This window comes from Lissotriton vulgaris, chromosome 5, assembly GCF_964263255.1.
Source record: "Lissotriton vulgaris chromosome 5, aLisVul1.2, whole genome shotgun sequence".
In the NCBI taxonomy this organism is placed as follows: domain Eukaryota; kingdom Metazoa; phylum Chordata; class Amphibia; order Caudata; family Salamandridae; genus Lissotriton; species Lissotriton vulgaris.
In genome coordinates, this window is record NC_141693.1 from 1,961,914,165 (window position 1) to 1,961,941,374 (window position 27,210).

At 47.3% G+C, this 27,210-nt stretch overlaps 1 protein-coding gene across 1 annotated transcript in view; it reads right to left on the minus strand.

Annotated features, from left to right (window-relative positions):
* SAPCD1 (suppressor APC domain containing 1) overlaps nucleotides 1-27,210 on the minus strand; it is a 225,074-nt gene that overhangs the window by 72,967 nt on the left and 124,897 nt on the right. Inside the window, exon 3 of the mRNA XM_086924650.1 lies at nucleotides 7,515-7,661. Coding sequence (XP_086780776.1) covers nucleotides 7,515-7,661 — 147 coding nt within the window. The remainder of the gene's footprint in view (nucleotides 1-7,514; nucleotides 7,662-27,210) is intronic.

Sequence of the window (27,210 nt, forward strand, 5' to 3'; positions counted from 1 at the left end):
GGAGGAGAGATGGGGCTGTGGGCAAGGGAGGGTGGACAGGGAGAGCGAGGGGCAGAGATACCAAGGGAATCAAGACGATGCAATAAAGAAGAGGAAGGAGGAGAAGTAGCAGGATGTGCAAAGAGTTGGGCTGAGGAGTAAACCAGAGAATGGGCAGAGTCTGTGGACCTGGTCCCGGCCCGTCGCGGACGGGCGCAGAAGGGCTTGCCTTAGGCGAGCCTTCCGCGCGCAAACGGCGCACCCGCTGCACCCGTCCGCTGCGTGTACGTGGGAGGCACATGATTTTATGGAGATGTTCAGGGCGTGGCCCCGCACAAGTGGGCGTGGCCTAAGCCTCGCTGATGGCGGCTAGGGGGAGAGCCTGTCCCGCGGCAGCGTTAAGCTCGGCTGCGTGGGGGTCTGGAAAACAATCAAAGCCCCAAGAACAGGTAGGAGTGGGCTGCAATTAAAACAAACACACTGTCACAAATTTTTTAAAAGATCGATTTTTGCTAATGTTGCGCTATGCTCCCGGCTGTGCCTCAGGAGAGAATGGGTCGAAGACCGAGCTCGTACTCAGCTCAGGTTTAAGTAAATGAGTAGAGACTCTAGGTGGTGGAGAGTCTGTTATGGTAGGCGAGTAATGTCCTGTAGAGATGGAGGACGAATACCTGGAACGATGGTGAGATCGTGACGGTGATCTGAGTCTGTATGACTGATGGCGCTGATGAGGTCTTCTTGACGACAAATGTCATGACCTATGGTGGCTGTTAGAACAATGGCGCATCCTGGAATACGATCTTGGCCTTGGACGAGATGGCGAAAGAGGTGTTGGCGGAGATGGTATCGGCCTTGAAAGCTGAGGAGGCAGCAGAGGTGGAGGAGGAGGTGGTGAAGGAGAGGCTGGCAAGACTACAGGTGAAGATGGAGAGTACACTCTGAAATAATCGGTGCCTGATAGGAATAAATGCTTGTCCTCTTCCCCTGATGTGTTGTAGATATCAGCCTGCTCCTAGACATCGACCTCCTGTGATGGTGCGTCAGAGATCTGCTCCTCGACGTCAAACGTCGGCGTCTCCTCGTCGACGAACCACTTCTCGACGACGAAGAACTGTGAGCTTCGACATCGACTTACTCCTCGATGGTGATCTCCGGCTCTATGTTGATGGCGGGTGAGTCTTCGACATTGACCTACCGACCTACCCCATCTCGACATTGATCTTCTTCTTTTTGTCGACGGCATACCAGCTCCTCATGGCAAACAGGTCAGTGCTGTACCTTGTCTCAACGTCAATGTTCTCGTCGTCAATGGAGAATTATGCCTTTTTTGAGCTGAAAACCTCTTTTTGGATGTTCTTGTCCACCAGAGGTTGATGATTGAGCCCTTGTAGAGGACTGCCTCTTTCCTCGCTCCTTAGGATCACGTGCAGACTGCATTCGCTTCCTGCACTATTCTTCCGCGCCCTGGAGGCAAATCTTCTGCTTATCATGTAGGGTTCATATGGAAAAGGTCTTGCAGTGTTCACAGTCTTCAGCAAGATGACTTGCTGTAAGACAAAGAATACTGACATCATGGGTGTCTACTCTGGCTTTCTATCTCCCACAGGAAGAATGAGGAGTATTTATCAAAAAAGATGGCATTTTAAAAGACAAAACATCCCAAATCCCAGTCAGAAAGTTGCATAAAATGCAAGGGATAGTTGAAAGATGTCATATTAGGTTGTTTTTGATTAAATTTACAAGTGAATTTTGAAGAGAAAAGCCTTTAGAAAGACCGAGTTCAGTGCTCCTAGGTCCTGTCAGCAGGTGCCGGAAAGAAGAACTGAGGTAACTGCCTCTAGCCAAGCATGATAGGATACTGGAGGTCCCTGGGGCCTTAAAGGCACCACGTCTATTTTCAGCTCTTATAAGGCAGCCTGTGAGGCTAAACTGTCCTATGCTCCTTTGTTTCTATACTCTACTAATAAAGGGTTTATGAAAGACATTTGTATTGTTTTGCAAAGCATTATACATTTATATGCAGAGACAGTTCTCCGGACACCTTTTTTTTGTCTACAATAGGAAGAATTTGGCCATTGTAGATTTCTCCAACAGGTTGCATAATATTATGTTTCTTAAGTGACTCTGCAGACCTTCCCAAAGAAAGGCGAACAACTACACTTAAGAAATATATTGGATAAAGTGCTTCGGGGTCCCCGCACAGTGCTTATGACTTAAAGTGGAAATCCCCTACGAGAGAATGAGTCATTCTTCACTCTATGGCGCATGCCACCCCATTTTTGGATGACCAAATGAGAACACTTGATCTACATACCTATTTGATGGGAATCCAACACATCTCTGTACGGGTCTTACCAACAATCTCAGTAGGTCCTTCGACAGGTTTGTCCTGGCACACATTCTGATATAGAGACTTATATAGCTCTAAAAGCGCCTAACTCACTTATGTAGGAGTTTTGCAGCAGCTCGGAGTACTTGAAGCTCCGTTATAGACCCCCGGTTCTTTTGTTGTTAGGATTACAGTTAGGGGGATACGAACTGGGCAGGTCTTTAAATTTCCCTCAGACCCTTCTTCAATTGTTTGTGGTTTACTAGCATGCAATCACACACCATGGATAAGATGTTATGTTAGCAATTTGTTGAGTGCGACAGCTGCCCCAGCAACGAGGCGTCCCTCGTAAATCTCACCCTCATCTCCAGAAGACTGGGAACCAGGACCAGAGACTACCACACAAAGAGAACTTGAAACACCTCGCCGTCCAAGGGAAGAAACAACTCCAGCCTGTCAGGAGTTGCAATAACCAAGGGCAGCAGAACCTGCCAGTACCGCGATGACAAGCCAAAGACATTCGTACAATCTCAGAAAGAAGTCAGGCGACCCAAAGTCTTGGGGACTATGTATGTGAGTACTTAAATGGGTCAGTAAGGGGTCCCTGATGCACAGGCAAGGACTTTGAGTTTGCATGCTGACAGTTTAATGTTTGTCGTTAAAGTTGAAAGTTTTGGAGGAATATAGTGCGTCGCACCTGATGATGCGTACAGATCCATATGCGCGCTCTGACCCCTCATTGGCAGTCAGAAGAGAAAGAATAAAAGAGGCCATGCGCAGTTGAGCAGCAGGTAGTGAAAGCAGCAGTCTTGTATACGTGTGCTCTTTGTATGCCTGCTATTTCGGGCCCGGTCTCTTAGTCACTGTTGAGAATCAAACATCTGCCTTGACCCTCCAACCTAGAGATGGAGAAATGATGCGGTTTTCCACATGAGCCCCATACCGAATACAGCATGCCTCGCAGAGCAGCGCATGCGCTGCACAGGCTCGACCTAAAAAGTGGAGGCAAATTTGAATGTATGCCCGGTGCACAGACAAAATATCGACTCCAAAATATCGACTGGACATAATATCGAGTTTTAAATATAGACTGGACAAAATATCGACTGGACATAATATCGACTACAAAAATATCGTTTTTCAGGTAAGTGAAGTAATATCGACTGTATAAAATATAGATAGCAAAAATATCGAATTTTTAATAATATATAATATTTTATAGTGTATTTTTATGTAATAATATGTGTGAAAAGTGTGTATTAATGTTATAAAATATTTTATTAAGTGAATTTTGTTTTTTTCAATAATTGCGTAATGTAATTCTGTAGCGGGTTGTGGGTTTATAGGGGAATAGGGTGGGAAGTAATTTAATAATAATTAATTAATTAATATATGTTTGTAAATATTTATAATTAATAATTAATTGATAATTAATTAATAATAATTAGTTAATTAATTAATATAATTTTGTACATATTTTGTATTAGTAATTAATTGGTAATTAATTAATTGTAATTAGTTAATTACATTAATTAGAGTACATTTTAATATATATAATTTTGTGTTATTGTTAAGTAATTAATTGGGAAAAAATAATATTAATTATTAAAATAATTACAGCTAATGTGCTAATATATTTACTTTATTGTTATTGTTAATTAATAATTATTTGGTAATTAAATAATATTGATAAATTTTGGGTAAAGGAGTATTTTTAGGGTTCAGGGTCAGTTTTCAGTTTTTGGGTAAAGGGGTATTTTTAGGGTTCAGGGTCAGTTTTCAGTTTTTGGGTAAAGGGGTATTTTTAGGGTTCAGGGTCAGTTTTTAGTTTTTGGGTAAAGGGGCATTTTTAGGGTTCAGGGTCAGTTTTCAGTTTTTGGGTAAAGGGGCATTTTTAGGGTTCAAGGTCAGTTTTCAGTTTTTGGGTAAAGGGGCATTTTTAGTGTTCAGGGTCAGTTTTCAGTTTTTGGGTAAAGGGGCATTTTTAGGGTTCAGGGTCAGTTTTTAGTTTTTGGGTAAAGGGGTATTTTTAGGGTTCAGGGTCAGTTTTGGGTTTTTGGGTAAAGGGGTATATTTTAGGGTTCAGGGTCAACAAATAAGATTGTAAAAAATTATTTTTATTATTTTCATTTATTATTTAATTATTATAATTTAATTTAAGTATTTTTAAGTATATTTTAGTAATTAAAATTTAATATTAATTTAATTTAACACTGTTTTTAATAAAGTCGATATTTTTTACATCTATATTATTGTTAACGATATTTTGTACTCGATATTTTTGTACTTACCTGTTTGTAGATACAAACTCGATATTTTGACTGTCGATATTTTGTCCACGATATTTTGGCAAGTCGATATTTTGTCCCTCGATATTATTTCAGTGATCCGTATGCCCACCCTGAGGCAGTGGCTCGCATCTGCAGCGTACACGAGTGATACAATTACACAAGTATGTTATGTTATATACATTCATAGAGTGCAGAAGTTACCTGAGGGTGTGATGGCTCTTAGCTCAAACTGTCGGTATAGCAGGATAGCATGAAGACCTTGGTCTGCCCCTAAGAGCTGAAAAGCCATGTTTTCAGTGCCTTTCTAAATGACATCAAAACAGGGGAGGCTCTGATATGGAATGGGAGTTCATTCCATGTCATAGAGGTGCAGGTAACAAAGCTTCTGCCTCCCTATTTGGCTTTTTTAAAGGAAGGCGCTATCACCGTATGGGTTCTCTTTGGGGTGTACCAGATAAAACAATGTATAAGATGGTCTGGTCCTCCTCCATACAAAGCTTTAAAGGCAGTGCAAAGGGATTTAAATCTCACCCTTTGCCTTATTGGCAGCCAATGAAGCTTTCTGATTTCTTTAGTTGCCGATGTAAATTTGCCATCACAAGGAGGGCCTCCATACATTATGCCGTAGAGTCATTCCTATCTGTTGAGACCCTATTTCTTGGTGGATACACCAGCACATGCCATATGGAGGCCTACAGTAATATTTCTGGATGGGCACGTTGCTGTAGCAGGGACTAATGTTTTAATTTACTGCTGCTTTTCTTACTGGGTGTTTATGGTTTGTCTGCTGTTTTTTTTATGTCCCTCTCCAGTCAATCTCACCTGTTTTGCAGTGATCTGCCTATAACCAGGGCTTTAAGTGGACCGGGTCCTGCGGGTGCTCAGCTCCGGCAGTTCTAAAAAGCAGGTGCTGAGACGGGTCCTTACCCGGCTCTATATTTTTTGCCCTCACCCTCAGGGTGAAAAAAAAAATTAACTCTGCAGAAATTACACCCTTCACTGCCTTTAATGTAACTCAAAAAGGACTCGTTGTAGGTCTTTCACAGTCTCATTTCAGAACTGAAGCATTTTCAATATTATATACAACGAAGCCATACTGTTGTATATTTATCTTATGCAACTAACAACCATTGATAAAGCCAACAGTCCTGACTGGTAGGTTTAATGTTACTTGTTGTATTATATATCTGGATGCAATGACAGAAGCAGCAAAATACCAGTCGGGCGGCACACTATGCTAAGGACAGATTTTTTGTTTACCTGTTTTTAAGCCACGCCCTTAATTACATCGGCCACATCCCTTTGAGGGAAGTCCCCCCCGCCCCCCGTTTCTTCATCCCACTCAAAGCCCTGCCTATAACTATAATGCTAATATACCAGATGACAGAGGGTTGTGTCTGGTGTGACCTCACCACTGAAGGCTGTAATACACAGGCTTTGCTATATGTCACGTGATGGACTCGTGTTGTTTATGTGGGAAGTCTGGGGACACTGTGCTTTTGGGATTTTTATACTGCACTATGTTTCTTGTCTCCTGTTTGCGAAACCTTTTTAAAAAAATAATCTTACTCACCGTAAAGCGTTTCAACGCCTTGTCAGGAGTAATGAGCACTTCATAAATACAAAAAAAGGGCTAATGTGGTCTTATTTTTTTCCCTCCTACTGCATTTGTTTAACCTGATCTATTTTAATCCTGGAGGTTAAATTTACAGTGCTATTAATAGGTATTGTCCTTTTTTTCATTCGAGACAAAAATCAATAAATGGTGGTAAATAACAATTTAAACACTAGGAAATATCAGCATTTTCTACAGCACTTGGACCCTTTTCGTATGTATTGTAATTGCATTTACATAGCGCTTGCTACCCTACATGGGGTGTTAAAGCACTTTTTCGGTGAGTAGCACACTTACTACAGAACCCATACAGAAGTGACAATCAGCGCTGCAGCACCCTTCCTGGTTAGAGTGTGACTTTCAGCCGCTGTATGCAGAGACGAACAGAGCAGCAACGCCCTGTCTTGCTCGACTGTGGCTTCCTGCTGTGCAGTGGCGGCCGGTAATTTTAGGAGGGGGCGAAAAGACACACACCACTCACATGCACACACTCACTCACATGCACACACTCACTCACATGCATGCATTCACAACACTCATTACCAAATATTCAAGCACGCGCCAAATATTCATTTTAAAGGGAAGGCAGAAGTCCCAACCACGTCACAGAGTGGGATGGGGTCAGTGAGACTGCAGACCCCAGCCCACCCCACCCGATGGCAAGGTGCCACTGATTGACACTCAGCCCTGGGCACTTCAGGGTTTAAAACTGAAGCGCCCAGGTCCGAGGCAATCAGGCAATGAGTGACGTTTTCCCTCATCACATGGGGAGGGCCTCAAGGACCTTTGCAAGAGCAAGCCCGGACTGGCCGTAGTGGGCACCGGGCAATCCCCCGGTGGGCCACATGGGTGGGGGCCGGTTTTGGGCCCCTGGGGACCGTTTTTGTTACAGGGCCGTTTTTGCAGCATAGCCGCAAAATCAGCCCTGTAACAAAATTGGCCGAAAAACGGCCCCGGCAAAGAGCTCGGCAGCACCCCCACCCCACGTGGGGGGGAGGTGGGGGAGGGGAGGCGGCTGAGCACTTTGCCAGGGCCGGTTTTGGTTCTCAGTCTGGCCCTGAGCAGAACGAATGACACCCTCAGACCAGCAAAGTTCAGCTCAGGCAGCCAGGAGCCTGCGTATTTAGCACATGTCTAACTACTGGCGCCTGATCTGAAAATGATTTGTGTCTATCAGGCTGACCTTTGCTCAGCTTGACGGACGCTCTTCTTGAGGGGCAAAAGCTGAGGGGGCGTGACCCCTCAGCTCCAATGGCGGCTGCTGCTGGGATAAAGTGGCGAACAGAGCAGTAGCACGCACCTTCTTGCCGCCGTTGGTCCCCAGGTTCCTCTGCCTGTGCTGCGACTCCAGGAGGCGCTGGTGGTACCAGCCCCGGGCCTTCTCCACCAGGTCCAACCCGTGCAGTAAGGAATCTCGCTCCAGTTCCAGCTCTTTCATCCGTCTCAGCTGCAGAGAGAAGAGAAGAGAAGAGGGGGAGTCAGGAGGACATGAAGCTGCTCGATAGGGTGGTGCAGATCACGACTGAGGTGCATCAGCAGAGCTGTATATGCATTCCTGGGCTGGAAATGTTAAATGTTAAATGTTGTATACTTGTAAAGCGCACAGCTGCCCCAGCAAAGGGGCGTCCCGGCGCTGTATACCGCTGGGGAACCCATCCTGGCTTTCCCTGTGAGATGGTCCCTCCTGGGCATCTTCAAGGTGAAGACAAGCATCCCCGGCGCTGATGGGGCCGTTAGTAGAGATTAAGCAAGCTATTGCCCAGAGTTGCTGAGTGGGACCCATGGTTGGAGTAGGCACCGAGGCGAGAATTATCGAGTCCGCTGACCATGGTCCAAGACCCTGCCGTGTCAGGAATCTAACCCTGGTCCTGGACCGACCTCTGCTTCCGGGTATGCCGCCTCTAACCAGTGAGCCACACCACTCCACAAGGGCAGGGAGGCTACTCTGAAGGCCAGGATGAGGGGCATCGGCAAAACTATAAGTGGGTCCCAGTGCTGGGACAGTAGGGGGTGCTGCTCTGCGGTCAGGATTGAGGGGCATCGTAAGAGCTGTATTTGAGTACTGGTGCTGGAAAAAGACAGGGGATGCTGCTCTGCAGACCAGGATTGAGGTGCACAAGCAGCAGCCACGGTCGGCAGTAGGAGTTCCTGCAGGGTGGTGGCGTGGAGAGGGGCGGGGTGGGGGGTTGTAATGTATGGATTACGGAGTTTAACAGGTAAGTAAACATATAAATAAATAAAACGAATTTTGTTGCGCGCACTGCATCACCGATGCAGTGCGCATACATTACTACACCACACCCTGCCCCTCCCCCTCCCCACGTCACCACCCTGCAGGAACTCCTACTGCCGTCCGCGGCTGACCAGCAGACTGGTGTATCGGTACCAGTGCTGAAACAGCAGGAGTGCAGCGAGCTAAGGTGGCATGCTGGCAGAGGTGTATGCGTGTGTAGGTTCTGGCGCTAATATAGGTTCTGACTGAGGTGCACTGCCTGAGTGTAATGTTATGAATCATGCAATGGCTGGACGTGTTGTAGGGAGAAATGAGGTACTTTGGCAGGGCTGAGTCATGGGTCCCACTACTGGAGGCGGGCGGGCAGCTGCAGGTGGTTATGACTGAAGAGCACTAGCAGAGCTGCATACAGGCACCACTCTTAGGACTGCAGAGCGGTTGCAGTTCAAGATTGAGGAGCATCAACAGAGCTGCGTGCGAGGCTCAGCCGTGCAGAAGTAGAAGAGTGAAGAGTTTCAGGACCGAGGACGATTGTCAGGGCTGTGCCGGGACTTCGGTGCGGCATTATCAGCGAATACAGCCAATGGCTAGCTAGGTTATCATGGGCCCTAGTGCAAGCAAAGTAACTGGACCCCTCACTAGGTTGACATCAGGCTGCCAGCTGCCCCAACACTCCTCAACCTCCTTTGACAAAGTCTTCAAGTGCTATTCAAAACTCACTACCAACCTCTGCACTGCGTTTCTGCAAGTCAAAACTATCACCATAAAAAGCATCACCAAAACCAATAGGTTTGGCTCTTGTAAAGTGTATGCAGACAAAGACTTAACATGCAGAGACCCCACACTCACACTGCTGTCTTAACATCGGCACATCCCTCATGCGGTACTCACACAAGCATAGGCCTCACTCTGCACTCCCACAGGCACAACATTCAACCTGTAGACCACTTACCTTGCATTCACAAAAGCCAATGTTAATCCTGCATTCACACAGGCACGTCCCTCACAAAGCATTCACAAAACATGGGGGTTATGTTATGCTATGTTAAAAAATTTGTTATAGCACAAAACAGCTGCCCCAGCAATGGGGCGTCCCGGCGCTGAACCATGAGAGACACCTGAGGGGAGAGGGAGAAAACAACAGGAAGTTAGATCAGGGAGAACAGATAGGTTTTGATTGCCTTGCGAAAGGCCATCAGGTTGGTCATGGAGCGAATATGGAGTGGCAGAGAGTTCCAAAGTTTCGCACCTAAAACCTTGAAAGAGCGGCCCCCCATTCTGCTGAGCCTGGTTCGAGGGACCGACACAAGGTGCTGTCCTGAGGAACGCAGGGCGCGCTGGGGAGTGTAGGGTACCAGGAGTGGGCGTAAGAGTCCAGGACAGTCTGATCTAAGAATTTTAAAGGCAGAGGTGAGAGTCTTGAATTGAATTCGAGACTTAATTGGCAGCCAATGTAGTTTCCGGATGGTAGCTCTAACAGAGCACCTACGGGGAAGGCCCACCACTGCCCTTGCTGCTGAGTTTTGTACCCGTTGCAGCCGTGCCATCTCTGCTTTATTGGCGCCTAGGAATAAAACATTGGCATAATCCAACCGGGCAAGGATGATAGATTGAACAATTCGTTGGCGCGTTTTGGAGTCGAAGAAGCCAAGTATCGAACTGAGGCTCCTCAGCAGACCCACACAAGTAGCTGCCACTTTCTTTGTGTGGGTCTGAAAATTAAGCGAGGAGTCCAGCAAGACACCCAGATTCTTCACCACAGTTTTTGGCGAGGGGGTGGGTCCAAGCAAGGACGGCCACCTGCACTCACACAAGTACACTGCTCATCAAAAAGGACAGATGATGGCATAGGAGACACATGTGTTGTATCTGATGCATTGGCCTGCTTGTGTATTTAAAAACACTTGAAGTAAGCTACACTGAAGCCTGAATGCCCAATGAGAGTATCTCAACCTTTTCTGATCTATCACTAGCGCTGGGACGCTCACGGGCAGCCATGCGCTTTACAAGTCTGTAAAATAAAATAAAAAATAAATAATCTCCCATCAGCCACAGTTGGACCAGCACTGCACTCTAGGAGAGTGTGATATTTGTGGACCTTTGGGGAAGACTCTTGGCATTACAAAAAAAGCCCTACTTCCCTTCTAAAATCAAGGAAATCTATTGTGGTCAAATGGTGAATTGACAGGATCAGAAAGAGAGAAAATAAATATATAAGCTTCAAGTTTACTGTATCTTCTACGTGATTTGACAATACGCGTGCCACAATAGTTTACTTCATTAGGTCAGTTTATATCTGGACATATTATTCTTCTTGGTGACTGTCGCTATCATATTACTTTACACTTTGGATCCACTCGGGATTTTTACTATATCTATATTTCTGGTGTTTTAATACAGGTGTTTCACTTTTTAGTCACTTATATATTTATTTTCTCTCTTTCTGATCCTGTCAATTCACCATTTGATCACAATAGATTTCTCTTCTTGGATCTTTTCTCTCACTTCACACATTTAGTTTGTCTCTCTGGTATATTCTGCACATTTAGCACTCTATGATGACTTAAGTTTTTTGCTTAGGCCCTTTCTAATTTTCTCATTTTGTAAATTACTAAATTTTAAATTTTGTAATTTCATGTATATATTTTCTTATCATGTCTTTACAGCCTTGAAAAAGTCCTTGTACTAATTCATAGTACGGACGAAACATTTGTCAGCTGTCGTTTTATCAATTGGAAAATCCCTTTTAAGAATCAATAAAGGAAAAGATTATACAAAATATGAACTTTATTCATCTATTTGTCCTGTACCTTATGAGAACTTGCTGACCTTACTTGGATTTACTGTTGTCTAGACTTTACACTGCATTAGTTTTGTACATACTTACATTGTAGGATTGTGCTCTCCTGACCATTTTTGCCAATAACTGAAGTGGGTTTACCTAAAGCCTATTTCCGCTATTCAATATTATGTATTATTTTTGAGAAAACGTAAGGCTGATGAGACAGCTAAAACAGCCTTTAGGTCAGACCTAAAACATACAGAAATAGATGAAGCACGGGGGAGCAGAGCACAGGGAGACCTCGGCTCACACAACATACTGCACTGGACATGAGAATCACAATCTTCCATGAAACACATGGAACAAGTGTAATGCTAAAGGGCTAGTGCAAGCTTCCTTTAAAGACATGGAACAACTGTTGTATTGCAGTGCCATACAGCCCAAGCTTCTTTAAAAGACATGGAACAACTGCGGCACTGCAGTGCTAGCCAGTTCGGATATATGATGTTACAACGCATACTTTTACTCCGCATACCATTACAACGCGGTATTTACAACGCATACCGTTACAACGCATAGCGCTTTGGGGTGCTGGATAGTGGTAAGTATAATTTACTATTCTAACTCCAGTCCCCGTGGACCCTAGGGAAGGTGTTGGATAGTAAATTAAACTTACCTCTTATCCTAGAGCGCCCCCCAGCGCAATGCGTTGTAATGGTATGCGTTGTAATGCCTGCGTTGTAGTGGTAGTGCGGAGTAAAAAATGCGTTGTAACAGGTGCATACCGCCAGTTCAAGCTTCCTTCAAAGACTTTGAACAAGTATTCTACTCTAGGGCCAGTCAGTGCAAGCTTCCTCCAAAGACAGAGAACACATGTAGTACTGCGGTGCCAGCCAGTGCAAGCTTCATTCAATGACATGAATTAGTGCAGTACTGCAGGGCCAGGGCAAGTTTCCTTCTAAGAAATGATAGGAGTGATATTCAGGGCCAATGCAAGCTTCCTCCGAAGACATGGAACAAGTGTGGTATTGTAAGGCCAATAAAGCGTCCTTCAAAGACACAGATCAAATGTGGCCCCGGCAGCACCATTTAACGCCTCCCTTAGATACAACCAAAAAGCAGCATTTCATATTTGGTACAAGTATAAGGAACATCTACAAACAAAAGAGGTACAGTACCAACCAGGAGTACACGCTTCCCTCACAACGATAGAACATATACCGATCTGGACACAAACAAGAGAAGCTTCCCTCACATGTGCTGAACATGGACAGCATCTGCCTCTGCAGTCCAAATCTGTGAGTAAATATACACACAAAAGCCCAGATGTATAAAAATCTGACACAGTGCAAACAGCCAGGTGCACTGCTGAAGCCAGGTGCACTGGTTGAGAGGTGTGCTGCTGCTTGTTAGGACTGAGGTGCACTGCTGGAGCTGTGAGTGAGTTTCAGTGTTGCATTGGGGGGTGCTGCTGCAAGTTAGGACTGAGGTGCAATGGTGGATCGGTGAGTGAGTTTCAGTGTTGCATTGGGCGTGCTCCTGCTTGTTATTACTGAGGTGCACTGCTTGAGTGGTGAGTGAGTGTCAGTGTTGCATTGGGGTGCTGCGGCTTGTCAGGACTGAGGTGCCCTGCTGGAGCGTTGTGTGAGTTTCAGTGTTTCATTTGGGTGCTCTGCTTGCCAGGACTGAGGTTCACTGCTGGAGCGGTGTGTGAGTTTCAGTGTTGCATTGGGGAGCTGCTGCTTGTCAGGACTGAGGTTCACTGCTTGAGCGGTGAGTGAGTGTCAGTGTTGCATTGGGGGTGCTGCTGCTTATTAGGACTGAGGTGCACTGGTGGAGCAGTGTGTGAGTTTCAGTGTTGCATTTGGGTGCTGCTGCTTGTTAGTACTGAGGTGCACTGGTGGAGCGGTGTGTGAGTTTCAGTGTTGAACGGGGGATGCTGCTGCTAGTGAGGACTAAGGTGCACTGGTTGAGCGGTGTGTGAGTTTCAGTGTTACACTGGGGGGTGCTGCTGCTTGTCATGACTGAGGTGCACTGGTGGAGCGGAGTGAGTTTCAGTGTAGCATTGGGGAGTGGCTCCTGCTTGTCAGGACTGAGGTGCACTGCTGGAGCGGTGTGTGAGTTTCAGTGTTGCATTGGGGGTGCTGCTGCTAGTGAGGACTAAGGTGCACTGGTTGAGCGGTGTGGGAGTTTCAGTGTTGCACTGGGGGTGCTTCTGCTTGTCATGACTGAGGTGCACTGGTGGAGTGGTGAGTGAGTTTCAGTGTTGCATTGGGGGTGGTGCTGCTTGTCAGGACTGAGTTGCACTGGTGGAGCGGTGAGTGAGTTTCAGTGTTGCATTGGGGAGTGCTGCTGCTTGTTAGGACTGAGGTGCAATGGTGGAGCAGTGTGTGAGTTTCAGTGTTGCATTGGGGGTGCTGCTGCTTGTCAGAACTGAGGTGCACTGGTGGAGCGGTGAGTGAGTTTCAGTGTTGCATTTGGGTGCTGCTGCTTGTCAGGACTGAGGTGCACTGGTGGAGCGGTGAGCGAGTTTCAGTGTTGCATTGGGGGGTGCAGCTGTTTGTCAGGACTGAGGTGCACTGGTGGAGCGGTGAGTGAGTTTCCGTGTTGCATTGGGGGTGCTGCTACTTGTCAGGACTGAGTTGCACTGGTGGAGCAGTGTGTGAGTTTCAGTGTTGCATTGGGGAGTGCTGCTGCTTGTTAGGACTGAGGTGCAATGGTGGAGCAGTGTGTGAGTTTCAGTGTTGCATTGGGGGTGCTGCTGCTTGTCAGAACTGAGGTGCACTGGTGGAGCGGTGAGTGAGTTTCAGTGTTGCATTTGGGTGCTGCTGCTTGTCAGGACTGAGGTGCACTGGTGGAGCGGTGAGCGAGTTTCAGTGTTGCATTGGGGGGTGCAGCTGTTTGTCAGGACTGAGGTGCACTGGTGGAGCGGTGAGTGAGTTTCCGTGTTGCATTGGGGGTGCTGCTACTTGTCAGGACTGAGTTGCACTGGTGGAGCAGTGTGTGAGTTTCAGTGTTGCTTTGGGGGTGCTGCTGCTTGTTAGGACTGAGGTGCACTGGTGGAGCAGTGAGTGATTTTCAGTGTTGCATTGTGGGGTGCTGCTGCTTGTCAGGACTTATGTGCACTGGTGGAGCGGTGAGTGAGTTTCAGTGTTGCATTGGGGGTGCTGCTGCTTGTCAGGACTGAGGTGCATTGGTGGAGCGATATGTGAGTTTCAGTGTTGCATTGGGGGTGCTGCTGCTTGTCAGGACTTATGTGCACTGGTGGAGCGGTGAGTGAGTTTCAGTGTGGCATTTGGGTGCTGCTGCTTGTCAGGACTGAGGTGCACTGGTGAAGCGGTGAGTGAGTTTCAGTGTTGTATTGGGGGGTGCTGCTACTTGTCCTGACTGAGTGAGGTGCACTGATGGAGCTGTGAGTGAGTTTCAGTGTTGCATTGGGGGTGCTGCTGCTTGTCAGGACTGAGGTGCACTGGTGAAGCGGTGAGTGAGTTTCAGTGTTGCATTGGGGGTGCTGCTGCTTGTCCTGACTGAGTGAGGTGCACTGGAGGAGCAGTGAGTGAGTTTCAGTGTTGCATTGGGGGTGCTGCTGCTTGTCAGGACTGAGGTGCACTGGTGGAGTGGTGAGTGAGTTTCAGTGTTGCATTGGGGGGTGCTGCTACTTGTCCTGACTGAGTGAGGTGCACTGGTGGAGTGGTGAGTGAGTTTCAGAGTTGTATTGGGGGGTGCTGCTACTTGTCCTGACTCAGTGAGGTGCACTGATGGAGCCGTGAGTGAGTTTCAGTGTTGCATTGGGGGTGCTGCTGCTTGTCAGGACTGAGGTGCACTGGTGGAGCGGTGAGTGAGTTTCAGTGTTGCATTGGGGGGTGCTGCTACTTGTCCTGACTGAGTGAGGTGCACTGGTGGAGCCGTGAGTGAGTTTCAGTGTTGCATTAGGGGTGCTGCTGCTTGTCCTGACTGAGTGAGGTGCACTGGTGGAGCAGTGAGTGAGTTTCAGTGTTGCATTGGGGGGTGCTGCTACTTGTCCTGACTGAGTGAGGTGCACTGGTGGAGCCGTGAGTGAGTTTCAGTGTTGCATTGGGGGTGCTGTTTATTTATTATTTATTTATTTAGATTTTTTATATAGCGCTGGCTGGACCCAGTGGTATCAGAGCGCTTTACATTTTGAGACAAGGTCAGTAAGACATGGGTCATACATAGCATCAATGGCTATAAACAACATAAGTCTCCGCCTGACAAATTTCAAAATGATAAATATGGGAAATAAGAACACCGAAATGTGGGGGATGTGAAAATCAAAAATAACCAGGCATACATTGAAAAGAGAGCCGGAAAATTGCAGAGGAGGATAGGGAGGTAGGTGGTAAGATTGGGTTTGTAAGGAAGAAGAGCGGGAGGGGCAGAACTGAGGGCAGAGGGTGGACAAGGGGAGAGGGGGGTGCAGGGAAGAGTGAAGGTGGTAAACAGGGAGGTGGAAATGACGAGGGGGAAGGGCGAAGTAAGGCTGAAAAGAAGGGAGGGCGGATGCATCTGAGGTTGGACAGATGTGGCCAGTGGAAGAGAGCAGATATGGATTATGGTCCCCAATATTTATTGAGGAGATGTAGTTTGAGTTCTTTTTTTAAACTAGTGTAGGAAGGGTTGCAGCGAAGGTCAGTTGGAAGGGCATTTCAAATGCATGGAGCGTTGTCGGAAAAGGATCGAGACTGGGTGGTTTTCTTTTTTAGAAGGGGGGGGGATAAGAAGGAGGGTGTTTGTGCTTCTCAAGGAACGGGAGCAACCGGCTTTTGTGAGTTTGTTAGCGAGGTAGGTCGGTGTATTCTGATGGAGAATTTTGTGTGTAATGCAGGCTGTTTTGTACGTGGATCTACCTTCAATGGGAAGCCATTTAAGGGTTTTAAGGGTATGGGAGATGTGGTTAAATCGCTTGCAGTCTGAGGTAAGCCTAGCTGCAAGGTACAGCACAGATTTGAGCGGTGCTAGGTAGATCTTGGGAATTCCGGTGAGAATGGCATTGCCATAGTCGATGCGAGAAAGAACAAGGGATTGGACTGCTAGTTTGAAATCATCGATAGGGATGAAGGGCTTGATTTAATGGGGAGCTGGTTGTTTTTAGGGGAGAAAAGAATTATTTCAGTTTTTTTAGGGTTGATTTTGAGGTGGTTAATGTGGAACCAGGCTTGAATCTTGATGAGAGTGTTGTTGAGGTGAAGGAGGTCAGCATGAGTTTTAATTTTATAATAGAGTTGGGTGTCATTGGCATAGAGATGGTAGTTGATCCCGGCTTGTTTAAGAATGAGTGTGAGGGGTTCCATGAAAAGGTTTAAGAGAGTGGGAGAGAGGATGGATCCTTGCGGAACTCCTAAGGAGATGGAGGTAGGGTTAGATAGGCAATTTTGGATTTTGATTTGTTGAGAACGGTGTTGTAGGTATGAGATGAACCATTTGTGTGTCGTACCATTCAGGCCGAATCGATCTCTAAGAACATTGAGTAGAGCAGAGTGGTTAACAGTATCAATCGCTGCAGAGAGATCAAGGAGGATCAGAAGGCCAGATTCACCATTGTCAAGTGAGTGGTGGATGTCATCAACAATGTTTAGCATGGCGGTTTCAGTGTTGCATCCTTTCCTAAAGCCAGATTGGAAGGGGTCTAGTAAGTTAAAGAGTTCAATGTGTCTCTCTATTTATTTATTTATTTTATTTATTTTATATTCTTATAAAGCGCCAGACTAGACCCCCGAAGGGGTATCTCCGCGCTATTGCTGCAACAAAGAGAGTTCAGATTAAATTGTATGTCCAAACTGAAGGTGGAAGGCTACAGGGCGTTATTTGCTAGGGTACAGATAGGTTTTTAAAAATTTCCGGAAAGTCAGGTGACTAGAGAGAGATCTTAATTCCGGGGGCAAAGAATTCCAGAGTATTGGTCCGGCATGGGCTAGTGCACGGCCGCCTTGTCTGGTCTTTTTTACTCTGGGTACTTGCAGTAACTGCTGATGACTGGAGCGCAAAAGGCGCCCTGGAGTGTAGGGCTGGAAGATTTTGGTCATGTATTTTGGGCCCTCCCCTATCATACTCTTATGGATAGTACATAGCGTTTTAAACTGGACTCGTTTCCTCACTGGAAGCCAGTGGAGTCTCATCAGCAGGGGACATGAGGGTGTCCTTGGAGGGGCATTCAGGATAATCCTTGCAGCTGTATTTTGGATTACCTGCAGTTTACTGAGTTGCTCCTCGTTGGCTCCAAGGAGCAAACCGTTGCAGTAATCAACCCTGCTGATGACAAGAGCCTGTACAAGCGTCTTTCTGTGATGGTCCGGTATATAGGGGAAGACACGTCTTAGCATACCAATAGCCCGAAAGCAGTTTCCAGCAACTTGGTTAACATGGCCTTTAAAAGTAAGTTGCTGATCAAAAAGCACTCCCAAGTTCCTGACTGTACTCTTGGGAATGGGGACAGGGCCCAGCTCTAAGGGCCACCAGTCGGATGCCCAGTGTGTCGCCGCTTGCCCAAAACACATGACCTCCGTCTTCCCTACATTACACTGCAGACAGTTAGATGACATCCACTCTGCAATGGCTCTCATGCCATCTGCAAAAGATCTTTTTATTGCAGGTGTAAGGTTTTTGAAGGGAAAAAGGAGTTGGGTGTCGTCGGCATACGACACTGGGGTGAAGCCGAAAGATCTTGCTAAGTTGGCTAAGGGGGCCACATACACATTGAAGAGTGTAGGACTCAGGCACGAGCCTTGTGGCACTCCCTTATTGAGCTCCCTAAGAGTGGATTTATGGGAGCCCAGCCTAACTTCTTGATAACGACCAGTCAAAAAGCTCTTCATCCATGCCAGAGCCTCTCCCTCTACACCCACCTCGCCTAGGCGGTTGAGGAGCACCGTGTGAGACACCGTATCAAAAGCGGCAGAAAGGTCCAACAGCACCAGAATCATTGAGCTGCCATCATCCAGTGCCATTTTGATGTTGTTGGTCACCGTCTGAAGGGCTGATTCTGTGCTGTGGTTTGGCCTGAACCCTGATTGCGAATAGTCCAGGCCGTCCGTCGCCTCAAGATGTTGAGAGAGATAGGTGTTCACGTGCCTCTCCGTAACCTTGCCCAGGTAAGGTAGGAGGGAGATAGGTCTAGTTGGAGAAGAACACATTTTTCCAGGGCTTTAGAAAGAAGGGGAAGATTGGAGATGGGACGAAGGTTATTGAGGTCGTTTGGGTCTGCCAAAGGGTTTTTGATAATGGGGGTGATTTGGCCTAGTTGCAATGAAGTGGGGACACAGCCGGTGGCAAGGGAGCTGTTGATAATAGAGGTCCAGGTAGGGGTGATGATATGTTTGAGGTTTTGGACAAGTTTGGAGGGGAGAGGGTCTTTAGTGAGGGAGGAAGGCTTGAGTTTGGAAATGATGTTAAAGACGTCTCTTTCCGTGACTGGCTGAAAGTTAAGCCAAGTGGCATTATTTTTAGTAAGAGAGTTAGGATGATTGGAGTCCATGAAATTGGGGGGCAAGGAGGGGTGAGGGAGATCAGAGTTATGATGGGCAGTAGAGGGTGTAGGGGGAGTTCTGATGGAGGGTGGGATATTAAGAGAGGTGTTCGGATTAGTGGTAGGGATCGCAGTAGAGAGGAAGGATTGCTCAATTAGTTTAATTTTGTCTGAAAAAAAGAGAGCTATTTCTTCACATCTGGTCGTCGAAGCCAGTGGGACAGGGGGAGCGGACGCAGTTTGACTGCGCACAATGTTGAATAGTTCTCTTGGCCTATTCTGAGCTCGATCTAGTTGTGACCTGAAGTGTTGCTTGTCAGGACTGAGGTGCACTGCTGGCAGTACCTATGAGCACTGGTGGAGCTGCCCCTCCCAGCTGTGTGTTAGGATCTCCTCACACCCCCTGCTCACATTCCACACACCCCCCTGCTCATCCCCTCCCACCCTCCTCCTCCACTGGTGACCTCACCCCATGGGACTGCTGAGTGGACAGGCGCGTGCCCGCATTGTCCGTCTGTCTGCACAGACTTCCCCATTCAACTGAGCTGCAGGGCTGACCCGACAGCCTATCCGCGAATGGATGTCAGGGCTGGAAGAGGGCGAGTGAAGGATACCTCGGCGGGTTAACGTGCCTGCCGCGGCTGAGCTCCTGTGTAACCTGCAGGTTCTGGGTTCTGGGCGTGTGAGGACGCGTCCAGCGCACAGAGGCAGCTCGAACGCTACACGTTCACTCTTCCTTTCATGTCAGGGACCCTCGGGCTGTCTGTGTTCAGACTCGCCCTGGAGAGGACGCAGAAACTCGTGAACAATCCCTGTCCTTGGGGTCGAGGCCTTCTGAGGATAGGAGGAAGAGGAGAGTGGGGGGCCTGGTGAGACTGAGAGGGGGGAGGAAGGGGTCGTGCCTGCTGCGGAGATCAAACATTCATGAGTTTAGAAAGAACTTTATAAAACAAAATCTACGTTAGAAGTGCTAAACAAAAGCATAACTAGTTCCCATGTCATTATCTCCCGATCAATTTCACAATGCAAAACCCCCTTTCACCGCTCGCCCCGTCAGAACAGGACGTCACTGGTCGCTGGAACTCTTGTACATCCATTGCAAGCTCTGAGACAACTTGTAACTTTAATCCGTACTTCTTGATGGGCGCCTTTTTTCAAGACACAGTGTTATTACAAAACCAACTGTACTAGAATATCTCAGTGATGTAAAGACAGCGGTTACGGTGTCTACAGCAGCCGGTGCAGCAATCCACTGAGCTATCTTAGTGGGAGAGGAGCGGGCAAACTGCAGTTTCCGTGCATTAGCCCTAACGTCTCTTTTAAAAGAGGCGGGGCTAGACAAGTAGATGACACGCATATCTCGGCAGGTGCACTACCCCCGGATCTGCCTCCGCAGCCCAGACTCACCCAGAAGAAGACGTTGAGAGCCTCCCAGCTGTACAGGCCGCTCCCCAGCGGGAGGATGAGGATGCTGTAGCCTGGCCGCACGGCCATGGGGGCGTCCGGGGGTGCAGCCGGCCCCGGGGCACCGTCAGCATGGCGGTGGGTGTGTGACTGTGAACGGGAGAGGAGGGCGGTGAGAGGGAGACGCCCGCCTCTATGCAACCAATCAGCAGGGCCGGGGTGGGTGTGTGGAGGGGAGGGATGCCATGCGATGCACATGCAGGGGAGGTGTGGTCAGAGGGCAGGCAGCTGCGTGTGGTGAGGAGGGGGGTCTCCCTAACCCGTGATCCTGCTGTGTCCCCGGGCAGATGGTGCCCTGTATCTCCCTGCTAGATCGGATAATGAGAATTAATGCAAGCATGAATGAATGGGGGAGGTCTTTATTTAATGATAGCCCACAGTTTCGCCATTGGGCTTCTTGGCGCTAGGATTGCAAGGAGGCACCTGTCACAGTAGACACACTCCCAAGGTAAAAAGAAACTCCCCTCTCAGCCCTGGGCAGTCAGTCCGCTGTTCAGCTTCAACCAGAGACCGCTCTCCAGATGTCGAATGCAGAATAAATCCCGGAGCGCCGCTTGGTTGCGAGGTCAGGATTGACGAATTATTTTCTCATCATTGCTAGCCGCTGGCTGCCAGCTGCGGGGATGAGGCGTGGCCTCTGTGACACTGTCCCCATGCAGGGAGGACCGGGGCTCGCCCGCTTGGTGGTTTGCCAATCCTCCCTAATCCTAAAGAATAAATAAATGGCCCATCCCAGGGCTGGGAACTGGCGCTGTCTATTAGGGCGGCTTGATGAAATATGTGCATAAACCTCTCCACCTCTCCATTAGCCTGTGGTCACCAAACTGTCACTTTTCAGTGTGTGATGCTTGGTGGTACTCTGTCGTTTCCTGACCATGACACACACAGTGGGCCATTGTCTGTCAGCAGCTTGTGGAACAAACCATAAATGGCTACAGGTTTTTTTAGGTCTCGCCTACGCAGCACGCATGCGTTGCATAGGAGGGCCTTTAGCAGTCGCACTGCTCACTTTCAAGCACACGCATGTGCTTGTGGCGGCATCCACCTTGCGGGAGCGAACAGCGGTGCGCCACAAGCACGAGTGCAGTGCTTGAAAATGAGAAGACTGCTCTCCCAAGTGCGTGCATGCACGCCACTAGCGGGCTCACCTAAAAGACTAGGTCGCACGCGCGCTGTTTTTAGCGTGTTCGCTTTCCCTTTCTCCCTGCTGCTCTGACTGAGACCTCTTCTCACTGCCTGCAGTGCTCTTCTTTAACTCTCTAAGGCTTGCCGCTGGACGGCGCACCAGAGTCCCTGGAGTTTCTCCCTTCTAATGAGGGTGTAATTTTACTTTAAGTAATACATGATTTTGTGTGCCTGTGGGCTGTCACATTGTTGATGCCTGAGGTATATATTTCTGCTCTTTTTTTAATTAAAGGTGACATGTGATGCTTTTACTTAAATAAAGCGTTTGTTATTCGAAACAGAATGAGGCGAGTAGCCATCTTAGACTGGTGATCATTAGAATGGCCTGGGTCAGCAAATCAATATGCTGAGTAAGGAGTGCATTTAATAATTAAAATCAAAGTAAGCCTGATTAGTGAATTTCATGACATAACCACAGGCAATTTAATAAAAAGATTTTATGAAACAAACCCTTTGCCTGGGCTCCTACGTTTCATTATGTAAAACAAATCGAACCTTCCCCATTATAACATGGCCGATATTTTATGTTGCCGCTGGGAGGTTTGTGGGACTATTACAGTCCGCTCTCTGTTTTTACTGCAGTCTGCAAACCCGTCTATGTAGCTGGAGTTTCTTGCTATTTGGTTCGGGTGGCAATCTATTACCTGCTCTCTAGAGCTGGTGCAGGTAGGTGGGCAAGTCTTATCTTATGTTTTCTTCGTTTCCGCTTTTTCCTTCAAGCTCTTTTTTATTGTGGCTTTGTGAACCTCTTAGCTGCAGTTCCAGTTTGAAGTTCTTTTCTCATTTTTGAAATGGGACCTGCCTGTTTTACCTAACCCCATGATGAAATCTGAAGCAAAGGCAGATGTGGATTAGTCTGTTCTCGCAGTAGCAGGGGAACCCACACCATCAGCCGGAGCCAAGGGGCGCTCTACGAGTGTTAGGTAAGCGGCTTCATGTTTATCAGCTGCATAAATACATACTTACCAACATTTAAGAGCAGGCAAGTGGCAGATTAAAACAAGCATTTGCAATGCAATAGGTCTCGCATTTGCGAGAGTTTAAGCTATTAGCATTGCAAATGACAATGCCTTTTATTTGTTTTACAAACCAAAACATAAATAAAAGACATTATCATTTACAATGCCAAAAGCTCAAACTCACGTAAATGCGAGACCTATTGCATTACAAATGCTTTTCCTAATAGGGCTGAACTCTCAGCAGAGAGTCAAGGGCTAGCTAAACCACCCTTCAGGATGGCTCATCTCCATACTCTCCCACTTCACTAGCTGTTTGGGTCACTACCAGTTCTACCTCAGGGCATTTGGACTAGTCATCAATAACTACCATCATATGCCATCCGTTCGGCAGGCTGCCAAAGTCCACACCAGCACGTTCGTATGGTTGCCGTGGGCCCAATTCCATGATGACCGGGGACCGCGGGTCAGGTGCGCGATCTGACAGTCGGCTCGTCCAGTTAAGGGATCCACACCTTGCTGCAAATGCAATTCTTTGTCTTCATCAATTTCTACTACTACTTTGTACACCCCACAATTGGCCTACTGGAGTACCAATATAAGTCCCTAGTATATGATACGGAGGTACCCAGGGCATTGGTACACAAGGGGTGTCCCATGGGCTGCAGCATGTATTACGTCACCATGGGAGTCCATGCAAACTGTGTCTACAGAGTCGCCATTGCAGTGTGCGTGAAATGGTGCTTGCACCTTTCACTTCAGATATAAGGTTTCCGTTATATCCTGGTCACTGCCCATTTCACCTATAATTCTCCTCTAAAGTAGGCCCTTCAGTCCAAGGGCAGGGTGCATTGTTCTAAGTGTGTGGGTACCCCTGCACAAACAGAGACACCCCTTACAAATGCCCGAGTCCATTATATGGGCTTTGTTAGTGCGGGACAGCCCTTACAAGGTATGTAGTGGACACTGGCAAGTCGAGATGTCCAACTACAAAAGGGCTGCCCAGAACCTGGTGAAGTTTGATATCAAACTTGTTGGAATCATGCAACTCCACCAATTCCAGTGTAGTTGCATGAAACCATGTACTGGGGGCTCCTTAAAGGACCTCCCCAATACCTAGCAGTGAAGCCTTACAGGGTCTGATTGCCAGTCCGCGCTGCTGTTGACCCCAGAAAGTGTTCTGTCGCCCTGCTGATGAGCTTAACTTGGGCAGGGGTTGCTGAGCAAAGGAATTATTATGAAAGAAAGGTGTGACCACCTCTCCTTTGGAATTACGTAGGGTGAGGGAGCTTCCATGTGGGATGTATGACGTTACAACGCATACTTTTACCAAGCATGCCTTTACAACGCGGTATTTACAACGAAAAACTTTACAACTCATAGTGCTTTGGGGTGCTGGATAGTGAATAGTTTAATTTACTATTCCAACTCCATTCCCCGTGGACACTAGGGAAGGTGTTGGATAGTAAATTAAACGTATTCCCTATCCTAGAGCGCCCCCCTAGCGCAATGCGTTGTAATGGTTGTCGTTGTAAATAGCGCGTTGTAAAGGCACTGCATTGTAAAAGTTGCATCGCAAAGGATGTTTCCCTTCCAGGTGCCATGAGACTTCATTGAGGGTCACATTTGCTGCCATCCATGCATAAACCAGTTTTGCCCAGGATGGAAAGTGGTTTGATAGTAGGCCTGGGCATAGGACTATGCTACGCTTGCTTAGTTTGCGTAATTTGTGCAACTACACGCTACGCTAATTGCACGTAGCACAGAGCAAAAACATGTAGCAGACATTTTTTGCTTGCTCGCAGTCCTCAACGTCAAGTTGGCGACCGCGATCGAGCAAAACATCACCTCGGCAAGACTTTTTCCTTGTTCGCGATCAGCAACATCAAGTTGCCGATCGCGAGCGTGGAAAAAAAACCTCCCAGTGGGATTCCCAACGCGGGGAGGTCAGGTTTCTCATTGGGAGTGGTCGCGCATGCTCGCGACCACTCGCGATGAGAAACTATCAGTCCGCGTTGAGAGAGCTGCAGCTCGAGTACAAATCTACTTGAGCGGCAGAAAACTACCGCTTGCACTGTGCAAGATGCGGTTTGCACTGATTGCACAGTGCGGACAAGCAACCAGCACTGTGCAATCAGTGAAAACAGCATTTTGCATAGTGCACTACGCACTTCGCGTAGCTACGCGTAGCTCACGTAGTGTATAGTGCACTTCGCGTAGCTACTCGTAGCGCTACTATGCGAACTTCGCCCAGGGTTATTTGTTAGCAGTAGTAAATAGATATTTACCATTGGCAATAAGGCCACTAACGCGGTCTAAGGCTCTAAATAGGTCTCAAAACAGGATTCCCATGCTCAACCCTTGGTAGCCTTGCTGCTAGCAGGCAGGCTTAACTTCAAAGAGCATAAAAACACAAATTCAGTGAATAATTAAGACACTACACACAATGAGTGAGTGAGTGAGTGAGGGGAGACTTATACCGCGCAACTTAGCCCAAGAGCATCAAGGCGCCAGACAGACCAAAATAGTCTAAATTCCCCAGGTGCAAGTCTACGAGTAAGCCTCAGCAAAGAATCAGGTTTTCAATGATTTGCGAAAAAGGCCGGAGAGGGTTGTCCAACCAGTTAGGGGGGAGGGAGTTCCAGAGCTTAGGTACCAAAGTGGAGAACACTCTACCTCCCCTTCTTGCTTTTGCAAATCTAGGAACAAAAAGGAGTTTTTATTTGATGAGTGGAGAGCTCTACTGGGGGAATAAGAATGGAGACGGGACCTAATGCCCTCTGAGCCAGAGCCATTCATAGCCCCATGAGCAAGACAGAGGAGCTTAAAAGGACAATAAAAACCCAACAACAATTTATAAAAATAGGAAATATTTCTATCTATAAAATGACACCAAAACAAAAAAAATCCATTGTAGGGTACCAGAGATATGCCTTTTTAAAGATTAAACACTTTCTAGCGCTTAGAAACCAATAGTGCTTTTTCTGGACATTTGGTCACCTCTGACCGAGACAAAATCAAAGTTTGAGGCCAACAGCGATGGAGCCCTAGTCAAATACAATAAGTCAAGATTTTACCCTCACATGTATAAACTTTATGGGAAGATTTCTCACCAGACGACGTGCAGCCTCCTCAAGCGGGCTGGATTCTGGAGGGTTCGCCAGACTGCCTTTCTGTGAGAGTTAGATCACCCTCTGGAGCTTTTTCACAATAGTTCACCAAACTTTCCCAAACTTCAGGAACTTCTTCCTGAAGTTCCTCTTGAGGGTCCAAAGTGTCCATAACACAATCCAAGGGTCTGGAATCTCCAAGATTTTCATTGAAACTTTGGATCCACAATTCCCACAATGCATCTGGACAGCACCCTTAAAAGTCCCCTGGATAGGCTCCAGGCAGGGGCTCTTGGTGGTGTTGATTGAGTTGAACCCCATTAACATGTAGCTTGCAGGGAGCCCACTCTATATTCCTCTTGAAACAAGGGGCAGCCCAAGAGCTGTAGTTCCAGATAATGCAGCAGGCGCAGTTAGTCAGAATGCAGGGTCTGATGGTGCAAATCATGTTTCCAGCTTGGCGTCTACTCTTTATTCCTCTTGAAGCAATGGTACACCCAAAGGGCTGTAGTTCCAGACAATGCAGCAGGCACAGCCTTTTCAGAGGGCAGAGCATGATGGTGCCAATCAAGTTTCCAGTTGATACTCCTACTTCTTCTCTTAGTTTCAAGCAGCTGAGCTAAACGACTTTGCCCATCTCAGATACTTATTCAGTGTTTTGGGGGTCACACAGGAGAGCACTCCTGTCCAATGAGTTGCAGGAAAACACCCCAGAGCATGACCATTTCCTCCAAAGTGTGGCACAGTGGTCTCCCAGAAAGCACTATTTCTCCAAAATGCAATACGGCTGAAGTCTCAGCAGAGAGGCAAGAGCTGGCTAAACGACCCTTCAGGATGGCTCGTCTCCATATTTCCCCTCCCCCCTGGCATCTACACATCCCTTCCTTAAACCTTCTATCTTGCAGGGTTCAAAGAGCAGGGTGCAAATGAAACTGGCTTCCTCTACCTGTTCCTTCCTTCTTCAGAAGCTCATGGTTTACGTCCTCTCCCCCTTGCTCTGGCATTCCTATGCAGCAGAACCCTCTCCTCCCAGAATGTCTCTTCACCCTAGGTGCCACTTATCACTTCATCAAATGTGCCTGGCTAATCCACTTAACTCTGACGAATCAGGACAAATCACTGGAAGGCTGAATTCCGCTTACAGACAAGAAAGTCTTTTGACTTCTTGTCTGTACATTTTAGGATAAATTCAACAACAGCATGTTGTTGAATTTATCAATACCATTCTACTGAGTCCTTGAAAGATATTTTCCTTTTTTTCCTGGCGGGAGTTATTAATTAATAATTGAATGCCATGTTAGCTTATGTGGCTGGGGAACGGCAATGGGAAAAAATGAACTGGGCAATTTCTCTAAACATATTTTATAAGGACCCTGCTTGTATCTGCCGGATCCCCCATCCTGAAACACCTAGGGGAGGCTTTAGGGGTTTTGAATATGACAAAATATTGCAGATCCTCACTCCACAGTGCTCCTTGCACAAAATTCATTTTTGGGAAGCACTTTACTATGGGAAGTATGTGCAATTTCACTAAACCCAAGGCATACCTATTTTATAAGTGTCCTCCTTATACGTACATGACCCTCCATCATCGGGACATCAAGGGGAGACCCTGGGGATACCTACTATGTTAAAGGATTGTAATCTATCAATTCCTAAGTGCTCCAAACACCAAAGTCGAGTTTGAGCACAATTTACACGATAAAAGCAGTCCTGCAACACAGGGCTGCTTTTAAACTGACCCAGGCCTCAGCAGTGCACCCATGCAAGTGCTGAAAAGGCT